Genomic DNA, 15,906 nt, shown 5'->3' with positions numbered 1-15,906 from the left:
CTTACCATATGCCTCTTTTTCCTAATCCTAACCTACATGATGGTCCACTTTGGTTTCCATGTGCTGTTGTGTAAACATAAGGACCATGCTGCGTCATCCCATCATGTGCATTTGTTGACATCCTGGTAACAGCATACCAGAGCGTTAACATGTGACACAGCAGGATACCTAAAACGTCATAAGTAGAGGCAGAACGTCACTGACAGAGCGGCATCATGTCACGAGTTGGGATGAGAACATGTTGGTTGTGTTGAACTCTGCGTTTTCATTGTTTTAGGCCTTATTTTTAGTTTTGTATGCAGTAGTTTTAATGATTTTCTTTGCTTCTACCCAATGTAAGTGTCTATCTTTTTGACTAAATTCTGCCTTGCTGATGTCAGTGATGTCACTGAGATATCGATAAAATTTGAAATGAGGCCCTTTTCATTTGAGTTGACATTGTCTGACAGGTGTTTGGGTACTAATTTCTTGCAATTTGAGAAACTTTTCTTACCAAGTTACACACTAGCTTTTTCCCTGTGGTTTGGTGGGGGGGGGGGGGTTAACAATTTGCTCAGGGTTAACAATTTGCTCAGGGTTCAAAGGTTTAAATAAAAAGGCATCAAAAAGAAAGACAAGGACAGTGACATTGTTCCAGGTGCCTGAGTGTTAAACCTGTTGCAAAACTCGTTTTTTCATGCTACAAAATGATGTGCACGCATACACTTTTAAATATTAGTTAACAATCCATAAAAAATAGTGACATGACTACAGCAGAGCTACTAGATCACAATGGCTCACTACAATAACATAGTTTATTTGAGGTACATAACTCAATACTAATATGGAAAGCTAAACGCTAAAACTCAGTTAAAACAACAAATTGAATTGAACACAGTATTATGCTGCTGTTATGTTGACCCAGTGGTTTTTAGTGTGCAACATTTTTTGGACCACAAACCATGGCCATATGATATGTAACCTCACACTCACCAAACCACGATAGCACAAGGGGGGTTTCCATCACAGATTTGCGCAAAACTTAAGCGATATTTTTTAAATGTTGGAGCATCCACATATAAGAGATTTCTGGGAGAGTTTTGCGATGCAATAACACCTCTTGTAGCTCCTGCTGCATCATGAGGGAGCCAGTTCCTACTGACAAGCACATAACCATAACACCATGTGACCGAGAAAAGACAAATAAGTGTTTCCATTGTAGTTTTGCAAAATATGTTATGTTTATAATACCAATCTTGTTGAGTTTTTGGGGTTTGTTTTTTTGCAAAATTGACATGTTTCCATTAGTTGTATTTTATGTTTCCAATTAATGCAGTTAAGGGTTAATGGCCACCCGCCTACTGTTTGCTTCTCTCCTTTAACAAACTTTGTGGTTGGATGAAAGATAGATTATCGGGCCAAAGTCTTTGTCATGTTTACGACTGTTATTCAGTCCTCAAATACACACACAGCTCCCAGCAAAGACACAGACGCTAGGATCCGCTTTATGTTACTGTCATAATAACAGAAATCATTAGTAGCAATATTTTGGCAGTCAAAATCAGGACAGCACTCCATTCATAACTTTGGACGCTCTTTTCCAGTGTGTACGTTTGGCAGTATCACAAGGCTCATTACTGGCTGTGGGTGCTGCGTACACCACTGTACATACGCTGCTGCTAATTGGCCTTCTCTGTCTGTCCGCACACTCTCACACTGGTCAGTTTTTAGATATAAGAGTCTTCTTGGGCTGGTTCCCTCTTATTTATGTACTTATATGTGTAAAAAAAACAGAATCAATATGGCCTGCGCTCTCACAGTACTATTTTGATGTTGGTCCCCAAGGTTCACACAGAACTTGGCAAAAAAGCTTTTAAATTTGTCGTCCCCTCCACTTGGAATAACTTACAAAAGGACTTCAAACTGTCTGAACTGAACTGAAGTCACTTTTAAAAGGTCAAGAAAATTGCACTATTGGTCAGTGTGACTGCTACTCCAATGAAATTTGATGATTGCACTTTTCGCATTTTAACTGGAGATTGTGCTCACTCTTTGTCTTGTGTGATAAAAGTTTATTTGTTTGATAGTTGTATTTGCCTGTCTGTATTTATTATTGTAACCTTGTTTTAAGCTGTCCTCTTGGCCAGGTCACTCTTGGAAAAGAGATTTTAAATCTCAATGAGTCTTTTACCTGGTTAAATAAAGGATATACTATAATAAATAAATCAACACATAAAACACATACAGTGCATTCCAGCAGAGGGAGCCAACATTTTTAAGACACAGAATGACAGTTACATGTATTTTAATCATTAAGTACTGAATAAAAACAATAAAAATAAATAATAAAACGTAATAACTTAAAAATGTGTTTTTATTATTATTGTTATCAAAAATAATCATACAATATATATAGATTTACTGATATTTTGGGCCACAAGGTGGCAGCGCACACAGCCATTTTCTGAAGGGAAAGTTGCTGCCTTGTAAAATGAGAGGCACGTCCCCAAATAGGAGGAGAGTGGGAATGGGGAGAAAGATGAGGAGAAAGCAGAGAAAATGGAGTGTGTGACTCTGTCATGCTGTCGCAGCTGGAGCTACATGCATCTATCCTGTGTTCAGAAAGTAAGACCTCTGTGTGGTTTTCTCTCCTCCCTCCCTCCTTCCTTCTCTCTCCTCCTCCATCCTGACTCTCTCTCTCCTCTCTCTGTGCTGTGGTCAGAAACACACATGAGGTTTTGCAGTCAGCCTGCAGACAGATGTGGAAGCTGCTGCCGCTCTCAGCGCACGAGGAGTCCGGATAGATGAGCCTGGAGCCGCATGCCAGCAGTATGCCACCTTAACCAGCACAAAGCTGTCCACGTAAGTACGCTCCACTCGCACTCACACGTGCTGCTGCTTTCATCGCTCCTTCACTGCTGCACACACAACACGTGTGTTCCTGATTTCTCACACATGCTGTAAGTGAACATGTTTGATGTTCAGTCTACTAATTGTTGGCCCCAAACTGACCTGAAATAGCAGCTTTACATTTGGTGTGGGAAATGCTTCAGGTTATATATCTGATTAGAAACATATGGCCACAGAAAGACCTACAGACAGCTGAGATGTGATGTCTGTCAGTCCAAACTCACACTCTGCTTCTTGCTGATAGGAAAGTGAACAGTGCATTTTAACTGCACGGTGGATATTTTTTGCGGTGAAATGGCTGTTACTCAAAACTCTGCAAACTCTGTTTTTATCTGATGCATTTTAGTACCACTATTCAATTCGATTTTAATATATTACGTTGACTATTCTTTTTTTGCCATACATTTTTGAACGGATTTTGTTACTAGATTTATTTATACTTTAATTAATTTAGTTTAAAGTTTTTAGTTTCTTTAGTTTTAGTAGTGTAGTTCTTTTTTAAAATCATTTGTTTATTGTCTGAAAGCACTTTTACAAGGTAAGATATAAAAAAAATGTTTCTTCTTCATAAAACTGATGCATTTTTTTAGCATATTATATTGTCTACATTATTATTATTATTATTATTATTATATTTTTAAAATCTGCTATGTCATGTTAGTTCATTCTACAACTACCCTAAGTCAACTGGCTGGTTGACTTGTGTATCTGCTTCCTTTATGGTTCATCTGAAAAGAAAATGAAAACTTGAAAAGTTGCTAAATGTGGAGTTAGGGAGACAATCTTACCAAGAAATAATGTTTTGCAAATGCATTTTCTTAGTGTGACTTTTTAATCATTAGTCCACTGCCTGTTTTCCTGATGATTCTTTTTTATTCATGTATTTCTTTAAGGGTCAAGTCACCTGAATCACAAAAAAACACATTTTGCACAATTTAACCCTTTAAAACCTGGAGTGACATCACTTTCCTTGTGCTGCTTTCAGAAGTATCTAAATCCTTAAATTCTGAGCATTATTTTTTGCGATTTCTACCAAAAACAAGCAAGAAAAAGAGAAAAAAAAGGTATTGTGCAACTTGGTAATAAATATTCCATAAATTGCAAGAAATTAGTAGATTTAGAAAATTATTTTTAAAAAAGCTAGGGGAAGATGCGTTGTGGGGTAAAGCAAAGAAAAAGGCAAGGGAAAAACTATGCTAATTATTATTATAATTAAATATTTAAAATTATGTTACAGAATTATTATAATTTTTCATCTCCTTGTCTGTTTTTAAATGATTTTTTCTTTCTTTTTTTGTTATGTTTTGTTTTGCAGGTAATTTGCTAATTTATGACTCATTGCCTTCTTCCCATGTTTTTGAAAGATCAAGCCAATTTGCTCAGGTTTCAATTATTTATAATAATAAATTCAATTATTTATTTCTATCAATACTGTTTATTTTTATCTCATATTAGATTTCCACTGGAACTGGTGCTCAACGAAAAAAAAAATTGTAAATACATATTTAAAATGATGTTACAATATCAAAATACATTTTAAAGCCCCCTTTTTCAGGTCATTTCTGTTTTTGTTTTAACTTTAATTTTCTTTCTTTTTTTTTTTTTTTTTTTTTTTTTACTACTTTTCAGGTCATTTTCTTGTACTTTTTCTTAGTTTCTTGAAGATTTTGGGGTCATTTGTTGTTTTGTTGCACATTGTCTCCTTCCCATGTTTCTCAAAGAAATCAACACAGTTGGCTCAGGTTTCAAAGGGTTAAACAACGCTCCCGCAACTCCATGTCGTTTGCGATGGTGGGAGCAATACGCTGCTGTCCATTTGACCATTATATATGGCCAAAAGCATGATCCATCTAGTAAATTGATATGGACCTGTATGGTCAAACTTGCTATCAACAAATGTTTTATACTCATATCAAATGAAATCTAATGTGATCTAAAATGAAGTGAGACAGTGAGACTTGTTTGTGCTGTGTTCTAACCCAGAGAGACACATGCAGGCTGTCAGAGTTGCTTTTTATTGAAATACTGCTGCTACGCTGTGTCTCGTACCCCAGAGAAAGAGTTTGGGAAAATCAAGTTTTGCTCTCGTTCTTTCCAACCGAACTGACAAGAGTGGTCTGGAGATTAGTAGCTTATGAGACTCTGGAGTTTTGTTTTATAGCCTGCTAACTTGATTCTACCGTACAACAGTCAATAAAAATAACCCGCCTGCAGTCTTAATGCAGGGAAAAATTCTTCAGCAGCTGCAACATTTGTATATAAGTTTAGGGACAGCTGAGACAAGGTTATAGACGTGGCCGCACACTGAAGTACACACTGGCTGCATTATTATTTAGCATTGGTATGTGGTCGTCTTTTGCACATGTTTCATCACATTTCCTACATGTTCAGTGTTAGACTTACAGCATCAGGTTATTACTTATGAGGCTAATAAAACACATGAGATACAATATAAACAGTGTACAGTATTTTCAACTTTGGAATGAGCCAGGCTAACTGTTTCCCAGGGAAGGAAATTAGCACGGCCGCACTTCATGCATGCGTTGTTCTTCTATGGTGTGTCATTACAAAGTTACACCAACAGCTACTGGCCTGGCAGCATACTACAGTGTTTTTGGCTGTTTTTGTGGATCCATGTACATGAGGATCATTTTCACAATGCTATTATATGAACATGGATTTTTTTTAAATGCAAAGAAAGACTTTTTCATTTTTAGTAGGTCAAGTTATGGAGCTTATGACCCCAAGGATCTCATTTGATTCTCTCTCTCTGGTAGGAGCCAAAGAGAGAATGTCTTTGCCTGGTTTGTCACACAACATGAGAGAGAGAGCACTCAGCCACTCACCACACTGTGACTAAGTGACTGAGCTGCACAGCAGTCGGCTTGTGCTAGCTTCAGCATATGGTGCTAGCGGTGTAATGCTCAAAGGTTCTGGGCAGAACTGACATTAATTGTTCCACATTACATGCTTCAATCTACATAACAGCCCTGCTGTCCAGCTGTAGCATAGCATCAGGACCGTATCCAACCCTGGTGGCCAGATTTCATGGGAGGGGGCGGGGGCAGTAACACTAACATTGTCTTAATACATTTATCCACTGGGTCATGTAAACAGATTTTGTTCATATTCTGAATCAGGCCTTTTCCACTGAAAATGTGTGATATGCTGATATTATTCAGTTTTTAACCCCCTGAAACCTGAGCAAATTGGCTTGATTAAAAGAAAGAAGGCAATGAGCTAAGAAAGAAGAAATTTGTTGTTGTTTTGCTTTTTAAAGAAATAGAAAAAAATATCTTATTATTATTATTGTAAGAAAGTAAAGAGAAAAAAACAACACAGAAATGACCTCAAAGAAGTGCTTAAGAATTACAATAATTTTGAAACAAGATATGTTATGTATTATTTTAAATGTTTTTTTTTCTAGTTTTTTTTTCTTTTCCCCTAGAACTTTTCCCTAGCTTATTACAAATCATTTTTTAAGTCTCCTAATTTCTTGCAGTTTGTAGAACACTTCTCACCAACTTGCAGAATGCTTTTTTGTCCCATGTTTTTAAAGGAAATCACATTAGTTTGCTCAGGATTCAAAGGTTTACATACTTTTGATACTTTCTTGTTTCAAGAAAAGTGATGTCCCTCCAGGTTTTAAAGGGTTAATAGCATTCTTTGGACATGTATAGAGTGCATTCAGAATATGCTACTCAATTTGACTTTTACTGCAGTTGCAACTCTCTTGCCTGTTTGCGGTCAACTCTGTGTGTTGTCATGGGTACGTTATGCATAAACCAACTTGCCAACAGTCTGCAAGGCTGGGCTTGTAGACATGCCCAAAAGAGAAACACAGATTTCTGCTTAAAGGAGAAACACGCCTATTGTTAAACATTACAAAAGATTTGGTTGTAAACGGGTTTTTTAAAATCCTGTTTTGAGGCAAAGAAGCAAAATGGCAAAAGCAGCTATAGTGGTTCCCAATTTATCTTGCATTTAACATTATAAACAGCATGTTAGAGCATTACTCGATTTATGCAGTGCTGCATGTAAACAGTTTGGTAGGACTATTATATTTTTCAAAATAAGGGCACAAAAACAGAATATTTTATGCATGTCAAATGTTGTGCGTGTCAGCTGCAGCACATCTAGAGAAACGGTGGTTCACCTTTTTTTTCGTGTGATGCTTGCGTTTGTTGACTCTATACCACTTCATACTGCAGTTTAAAGTCTCTCTCTGTCACAGAGATGAGGAAATACAAAGATATTTGTTTTACTTCAACTTCCTTGCGTCCCTTTCAAAACAAAAGCTATCTGACTGTGTCTCTGTGAACAGAATGCCATCAGTTGCTGATACAATGCATTTTATTATGAAACATTTACAGGACGGGTTGTCAACTGTGCAGGAGCTTGCGCAACTTCATAAATGAGTGGAATATGTACTTATAAATATGAAAATACAGCACTCATATCAGCAGGCAGTGATATGCCTTAAGGCCCAGTCAAGGCTGATCTATTTTGATGCAGAAAAAATGGACTAGTTATAATTATTTCTGTTAGGGAAAAGTTATTGTATTATTCAAATTGCACTAACTTTATTGTAAGATGTTTTGTTGGACTGCTAGATTTGAGGTTTGTTACTGTAACAAAGTAACTGTTGTGTTAAGTGACTTGAATTTTACATTGTTTTATGTATTTTGCTGTTGGATTGCTAAATGTAGATTGCATTACATTCCTTTTACTTGAGTGGAGCAAGCTCTTGCATTAATTTTATTTTGGAGAGACTTTATATCAGACTGTAAAACACAGATTACCTGTGAAGACTGGGATATTTTTTGTTGGGGAATAATGCCCTGCAATGTATGACAAGTTTTAAAATGTAAAATATTTTCGGTAAATTTGTTGTGATATTAATCAAGTAATAAAAAAATAATAGTCAATCAATAAAAAAAGTCACTAGATTAATCGAAAAAATAATCGATAGATTAATTGATAAAAAAATAATTGTTAGGTGCAGCCCTAATTTCAACCCAAGGAATATAATTTTTCAGGGGTAATAGTCCACGATTTCACAGAGGAATTGTGGATTCAAAACTTCCAGATTATCCGCTCAACTTTGGAAGAGTAATGTGATGTGGCTCCTGCTGCATCATGATAGAGCCAGTTCCTACTGACAAGCACATAGCCATAACATCATGTGACCGAGAAAATGTACTGTTTACATTGTAGTTTTGCCAAAATATGGCCTTTTCAAATGCCTGAAATACCACATCATGTGAGCGTAAAAACTTTTTTGTGATAATTTTTCAGAACTGACGTGCTTCCATTAGAAGTATTTTATATTCCCAATTTCTATTGAAGAATTAATGCAAAGCCTGCTCAACGTGACGAAACACTAAAAAAGTGCCCTAATGCTAGAACATTTTTATAAGCATGCTGTGCTCTATTAAACTGGTTTATATTTAAAGTAAATTTGACCCTGAAATGTGTCAGCTGCAGTATTCCTTACAGTAAAATGTAATAGACATTTTAGGGCAGAAGATGCAGAAAAAAGAGGAAACATTTCAATCCATATTTGCCATTTTTAAAGTGAAACTTCATCACTTGGTGTCTGCAGTTGTGTGTGGAGCCGCAGCTGTTGGGAGAGAGGGAGAGGAGCGTGAGACAGCCAAAAGAGATGGGTGACATGGAGGAAGAGAGGGACTGTAGGAGAGAGGTGTAAAGAGAGAGAGAGAGAGAGAGGAAGGGAGGATTAGGGTGGGTGCCTGCGGAGCATGATGTCAGAGGAATGCGTTGAGCCTCTCCTTTAACAAGCTGGAGCCATGAAGAGCACCGGCCACCTCGCTCCCTTTCTCTCACACACACAAACACACACACACACACACACACGCACAAATTGCAGGAACACTTTCACTCTGTTTGACTCTTATTCTGTCTGCAGCATGCACACACACTGTCATTTTCACTTACACTCAGGATCACAATCAGAATCAAACACATAAAAACAGTCACTGATTCAAGCTACTTTACATGGTACAGTTGACATAAATGCTTGATAACAGATGAAATGAAAATAAATATGTATTAATTATTAATAATTTTAAACAAACATTTCAGTATTGTGGAATTTGTTTTCAGTGGTGGATTTTGGTCTTCAGCTCTCCCTCCCAGCATCCGGTCCTGCAGCTGGAGCCTGTTGCAGGGATTACAGAGATGGAGATGGAGCAAAGGAGAGAAAAAGAGGAGAGAGAGAGTAGGAGAAAATGAGGGAGTGGTACAGAGAGCGAAAGGACAGACAGATGGAAAGAGAGAGAAATGGACGGTTGTAATGTGTGGGAGAGCCAGACGCTGGGAACAGCTGGAAAAACGATGACTAATATTAGCAGTGAGGTAAGATGGTGGAGGACGGAGAGGACAGGCTGTGTGTATGCAGGGCAGCTGCTACTGTAAACCAACCACAGTGATGTCAAGTGTATTTATAGCAGCACAGTCATGATACCAGAAATGGGCCTTTATGCCAAATCATAGTTTAACCCAGTATCATCCATTATTCCTGCTTTTGTTTCCCCCCTTTAAGATTAAAATCAAATTGTTACAGTCTCTATCATCAGGTTGTGTATACTATAGAAGCTCTGACAAGCCAAAATAGAAACAATTAAATAAATTGGTATATAAAAATGCATTGTAGATGAGATTAAATTTAAAAACAAAAACAAAAGAAATATTTTTAACCATTTCTGATCATATCCCTGGTCATTTGGTGTGCCTTTTACATTGTTTGCTAACAGCTTTGTTACCAGAAGAACATGTTGGCATTGTACGATTCTGCATTCTCACACTGTAAGCCTTAGTGCTGAATTCTGATTTTTTTCTAAATCCAATTTTTTAATGTTGCTGTTCACATTGTCATTTCAAATGTGGCCAATATCAGACTCCATTGTTAATTGGTCATGGCCCCGATGTGGCCCACATGCCCAAGAGCAACAAGACGTCACAAAACAAACACAGGCAGTCAGTGAATGAGACAAAGGGCTTTGTCAGTCTCCACTTGAGGCAATTTTTAATGTGCCCATGTGCAATTTAAGATTGATTTTAATCACTGTGAAATAATGAAAAAATAGTGGTCTATTTCTGTCATTGAAGCTGAAATTCAAACTTCGACCATAATGTGGGTTGCAATGGCAAAGTGGCGCTGTCCATGTTTCCACTTATTGACTCCACAGGCAGAAGAAGTATTTTTTAACAAAATGGGCACAGGCAGTGGGTGAATGAGACAGAGGGCTTGGTCAGTTTCTACCATAGATTGTATATAAAGGTGGACAACAAGACAGCTCCCCCAAAGTGTAACTTTTCAATCTGGATCACCCCCTGGTGTCTGACTGCAGTATAGATCATGAAGCCCGCCCCTCCATATTAGTGACTGGACATAGGCCAAACTAATCATCAGGATGTGGAGGGGATGGTGGATGATGCCACACCGAGGCGAGATGCCTGCAGAGCTGCAGACCACTGCTCACAACCAACAAAAGTTGTTGTTATTTGGCAAGTCATTGCATTCCAAGTGACTTTTTTGGTACCAAACACGGGTGTTTTGTTGTGGGTAAACTGCCATGAAAAGCGACTGTTAAAAGAACTGTTAATCTGCCAGACCCCAAGCCCCACCCCACACATGCATGTAACATAAAAAAGGACATTTTATGTAAAGAAAAACAACATAGAGATAAAATATAACAGTAAAAACATGGTTAAGTAATAGTTATGATATTATAAAAGAAAAAGAAGAACAAAAAATCCTCAATAAATAATTAAAAATCAATATCAGCAATCAAATAAGTAGTACATTGTCCTCTGACTCTCATAAACAGCATATGGCAAAAGATGGTCTAGGAAGTATTAGGAAAAAGGCAATAGGAAATCCCATGTGGCACTCTGAAGGGTATCATAGGGTATCACTCTGAACCTTGTAACAGAGTGTGTGTTTGTGTGTGTGTTCAGAAGGCTAATAATTTAGGAAAGGGCTCCAAAGCATTCATCATTTCTGTAACTGCAACATGTTGCTACAGTAGGTGCTGTTTAGCAAATGTTACAGAATCTTGCTTCATTGTCCTCTGACTCTCATCAACTCTCAGTGAACAGTGCACAAAACAACAAAAGGACCAGAGTGAAGAACGCAGCCCTTTGGAATGATAGTTGATCACTTACAACTAATCAGTAAGAATATGTCACCTCCTGTTTGGATAAATGTATGTTATACGTGGAACTATTTACAGTACACTGCAATCTATGAAGCATTTCTTACTGGGATTTGGGATGATTTTCTGTAGATTAACTGTAGTTTTTCATTCTTCATGGTGGTTTTTCTACACACACACTCAGTGTTCATGTGCTTTTTTATATCACATTCTTGGAAAAGACCTTAGAATGAAAACTGGAGTAAAGTCAGGGAACATTTCTATAAATAATGTCCCGTGTGACTAGTAAACAGGCTGCAGAGAAAGGGGAAGTGCTTCCTGGAAAAACAAAGTGTAGAGGCACCTCCAAGAGAATCAGTTGTGTGTGAGCCCCAATAACCCATCAGTTATTTTAGCAAATATATGCCAATTGTCCTTAGTCCAGTTTTACACAAGGGAGGAAAAGGTTTATTGAGAAAACGGTCGATGAGCCAAATCACACTCAGGATATAAATGGATACACTGAGCCATTGAGTATATTTAGGGTACACTAATTGATAGGATGATTTTACTTGATAGGAAAAGTGTACATAATATGCACGCAGGACTAAATTTATCTGGATACCACTTTAGAGTCTAGGCTAGGCGGGCAGGAAAAGGAATGACATGCTACTAATATCCCATTTTTACACCTAATAAAAAGACATAAAACATCTACCTTGTACAGATGTCAAAACAACAAAAAACACTTAAATTCAGAAATCATTCCAAAATCTCACTATACTTATCTACTCAAGATCCATTTATTCAGCTGTTTTTATTGTTGCAGTCCACTGTGACCTGATTCTGTTAGACTTTGGGTAACACTGGACTTACTGTCTAAGACTCATTTAAGTTGCCTTAATTAGTTATTAGTCCATCTTTCACCTTGTTTAGATTTGGTATCATCATGCATTTCTGGTGATCTAAACACAACTGGTTATCACTAAATATAGGAAAAAACTGCCACCAAGATCCATTGCTGATCCGATCACTGAAACCACTTGCCAAGGTGTTGAAGGATGCATTTGACTACACGTTTTGTGGTATAAACGCTAACGTTGTTCTTATGCTTCTCCAACAACGACAACAACTTCAGTGCAGGACGTGGTGGTTGTTTAGGTGACAGGTGATATTAACCATCCCTCCGACGTGTTGTAGGGTGGGTCATTCTTTTGCTATCCTAGGACTTGCAAATTTGTATCCCGCAAAGACTTTTTACCATTTAATTACACGGTGAAGGAAACACTGTGTAAAATGAGGGTTTCTAACCAAGAACCCATTCAAAGAACACACTGACTTGAAGATGAGGGAATTGTGAGTTCTGAAATATTAAGTAATGTCTGGGTTTTAGGAATCATTCACGCAGCACTCTATTACAGTTGGGTTTATCAGTAAAGTGAAAGGCAGTGCAAAAATACACATGATATCAAAATGGTGCCAAATGCATCACATGGATGAAGAGTGGGGAAAAGTTGACTCTGGAGACTACTCATTCAGTCCATTTTTCCACCGGTCCTGAGAGGAGAAATAAAGAGGCCAGTGTTTCATTACCCCTGAACATTTAATGTGGCTGACCACTGCCTATTTCACTACAGCGCAGCGTGGTGCAGGAACTTTTATAAGCAGCCATACAACCCCTGCAGTAGCCTGGGGCCTGGAAGGACCTCTCCCCAGTAAAACTGGAGAGCAAGAAAAAAGTGGCTCAATTATGTGTGTGTTTTGTTAGTGTGTGTGTGTGTGTGTGTGTGTGTGAGAGAGAGAGAGAGAGAGAGAGAGAGAGGGTTGGAGTGGAAATAAAGAGCTGAATTCAGTTGGCTGCTGGTCTTAAGCTGGCCTCCACATGTTAAAAAACAGACGCAAAGCAGCAGCAGGTTACTATAGGGCACAGAGCGAGAGTAAGACCTTCTTTGTGTGTCATGTGCTTGTAATGAAGTAAAGCTCTGGAATGAGTCATAGATTGGTGATTAAGTGTGTGATGCTGCTGAGCTTTGCTCTCGCTCTCTGTCTTTATGACCTGTATATGTCTGCTAACTGTATTCTGTCTGCTTACAGCTCCGTCCGTCTCTCTACAACCCTGTCTCTCCACTTGGTGAAGATGTAGTCTGTTTGATCTCCATGGAGATGTCTCCAAACACCGTCTCGTCTGTCCTGTTGCCATGGTCACTGTGGTTACTGTTCTTCCTGACCCCTGTCACCCAGACAACTAGCTCCACCCCTCCGTCTGAACCATCTCTGCTGGTCAACACCACGCTGTTGTTTGACAGTGGTGCCCTGGGCTACAACCTGCGAAACTGCAGCTGCTCGACGCCTGTGCGGGACTGCGACGAGGCTCTGGCCAATGCGCTGTGCAGATGCCACAGCGTTTTGCGCTCGGCTCTGCCCCCTGCTGGGCTCAGAGAGCTGGGGCAGCTCACCGTCTGGGTGAAGGAGCTGTGGGTCCTGGAGGAGCTGCTGAACAGGAGCATGGTTAGCCATTTGCGCTTGTCTTTTTGTGGAATAAAACCAATAAACAGTCAGCACCTGGCTCTGCTAGGTCTACAGACCCTCAGCATTCACAGTGCAGCACCAGAAGCCCCCTACCCCAACCAGGAAATTACAGTCTCCCCAGCAGCAGGGGTTGTAGCTGAGCTAGAGGCCCTCTCCTTTGACTTCTCCTCTTCCTTCCACGTGACATTGCTGGATGTAGCTGTTCTCAATGGACTCTCTGCCCTGAAGGCATACAGTGTGGTGGGACCACCTGCTCACACCCTCTCCCAGCAGTTTCCCCAGCTGCCCTTGCACTTTGCTCTGCCCTCTTCTGTTGTTCCTGATGACCCTATAGACCCCAGCAAGAAGGCTGCAGAGCCTCCACACAACCTGCTCATGACGTTTGTCTATTAACCACGACTGCATGGTCCAGTTTGCAGTACAACTGATCAATGGAATAATATGCGACAGAGCTGGAGGTTTTTTTAGTCTCCCTTTGTACAGGAAAAGTTGTGGAATATAATAACTCTTGTATGACTGGCTGCTAGACTGTCAGTCTGGCACAATGGTGGCTTTGCACAGTGTCTCAGGGGAGGCTAACATCTTTCTCACTTGATGCACCTTCTTAAAGGAGACTATTGATTTCAGAACATGTATATGTGTGCTACACCTCGCTGCTATTTTTCCACCCCTGAAAGGAACTGTATAATTTCTAAACTTGTAACATAGGCAGACACAAGGTTTGGCAATATTTACACCTGCTACAATTTCAAATCTAACAGCATATTTTGAGTATAATTCTGTGACATAAGTGGTTGTTAATGGTTAGTGGTTGTTAATTTTCTAACCAGGAAGCTGTACCAACTCTGATCCTTCCATCACAACTCATCTGTTCCAGTTAGAGGCAATGCTTTGCCTGTTCTAATTTTATTGGTGCACATTTATAGACAAACATTTTATGTAATAACATTGTAATGGCCATATGAGTCCTAAAACCTGGAAATGACTGGGCATTTCAGCCCCTCTGGTTCCTTCGTCCTGAAGTCAATGGGTTTTCTGTTAGATGCCTTAAATAACAGACTTGTGATGATGACAGCAAGTCAAATATCTTTGTAGGGATGAATGACTCCATAGAGAGGGAGTACATACAGAAACAGTGAAGGCAAGTTTTTCACTTGGCTCAGGATTCAAGCTGTTGCCATATTTTATCATATGAAGCTTTCTAATGTCTCAAACACAGCTAATACTTTTAACACAAATCCTATATAGAGTACTTAGCAACTCCCAGAATCTCTAGACTGTGCTCATAAACACTACCTGCTGTGTACACTTAGAACACCAGGTAGCTGGAGGCCACAAGTGCTATGGTTACACTTGACATTGAGTTTATGGAGACCACATTAGTGTGTGTCCACATCTGGCCCTGAAATCAATGTTTCTGCATAACATCTTTCCATCTGCCACCTGTCACATTTGATCTAGAAAATGTGACAGCAAGTGATATACAGTATACACAGGCTGGCTTTTGCATACCCAGACCAGTCCCCCCAAACCTGTGATGGGGTGACTAGTCTGGGTTTGCATGATGAAGGAGTGTAACCTTAACCACAACTGTCCAGACAGATGGTGGGCTGATCCGCCGTCTGCCAGAACAATATTGAGGAAACCACACACCTGCTCACACAGAGGGATGAGATGTTCCAGATCCCACTCCCAGCTGCAAAGTGGGTGTCAGCACTTAATCATCTGCTCCCATCCAGGTGTTGTCAGATCTATCAGGATAGCATGGACAGAAGGAAGGAGGCCTTTGACCAAACTTTGGCCACTCAGATGAAGTTGTTTCTTGAGTTACACATGTAGACGGGTGACAAAAAAAAAGAAAAGAAAAGAAAAGGAAATACTGCAATAAAAATGTAGGAACAGTTTGTAATGCACAGCTGAAACGTATTGTAAGACAGGGTTAGTTAATGTTGTGAAATGGTCGCAGTAAGGTTTAGGCAACAAAACTACTTAGTTAGGTCCAGAAAAAGATCTTGTTTTTGTGTCAAATAAGTACATTTGTTATGTAACATTACATAAATATGCCAATTAAATAACATCATAATAAATTACTGTAAATTGCAGTATGTAATATTAAAACAATGTTAGTTTGTGGTTTTAAATGGGACATAGGTGCATAAGTTCCATAACATTATATAACAGTAGGAAGGTCTCTGTAGGTTGGGCAGGAGGGGTGGTGGATGGGTCCAACAAACCCCAGACTTTCACTTTGGAGCCCCGTTTTCTCTTCCTGTATGAATGTCATATAGCCAAATCATCTTTTTTTTTTTTTTTTTATCCTAAACCTAAC

The 15,906-nt window shown here is 39.0% G+C and overlaps 1 protein-coding gene across 1 annotated transcript; it reads left to right on the top strand.

The window, feature by feature from the left end:
• The first annotated feature begins 2,533 nt into the window (after positions 1-2,533).
• Positions 2,534-15,596, top strand: LOC121949371 (uncharacterized protein C21orf62 homolog). Its single transcript, XM_042495038.1, has 3 exons — positions 2,534-2,604; positions 2,702-2,841; positions 13,143-15,596. Exons 2-3 carry the CDS (start codon positions 2,800-2,802, stop codon positions 13,968-13,970), a joined length of 870 nt encoding a protein of 289 aa, XP_042350972.1. The 5' UTR covers positions 2,534-2,604; positions 2,702-2,799; the 3' UTR covers positions 13,971-15,596.
• Positions 15,597-15,906: the final 310 nt, after the last annotated feature.

Source organism: Plectropomus leopardus, chromosome 10 (genome assembly GCF_008729295.1).
Source record: "Plectropomus leopardus isolate mb chromosome 10, YSFRI_Pleo_2.0, whole genome shotgun sequence".
Taxonomy (NCBI): Eukaryota; Metazoa; Chordata; class Actinopteri; order Perciformes; family Serranidae; genus Plectropomus; species Plectropomus leopardus.
This window is presented reverse-complemented; position numbering and strand designations above follow the sequence as displayed.

What these genes read in the sequence shown, in the direction of transcription:
- LOC121949371 (XM_042495038.1), top strand. Translation starts at nt 2,800, where the DNA reads ATGCCAGCAGTATGCCACCTTAACCAGCACAAAGCTGTCCAC. An exon ending in ACCAGCACAAAGCTGTCCAC is followed by an intron (nt 2,842 to 13,142) that starts GTAAGTACGCTC and finishes GTCTGCTTACAG; the next exon opens with CTCCGTCCGTCTCTCTACAA.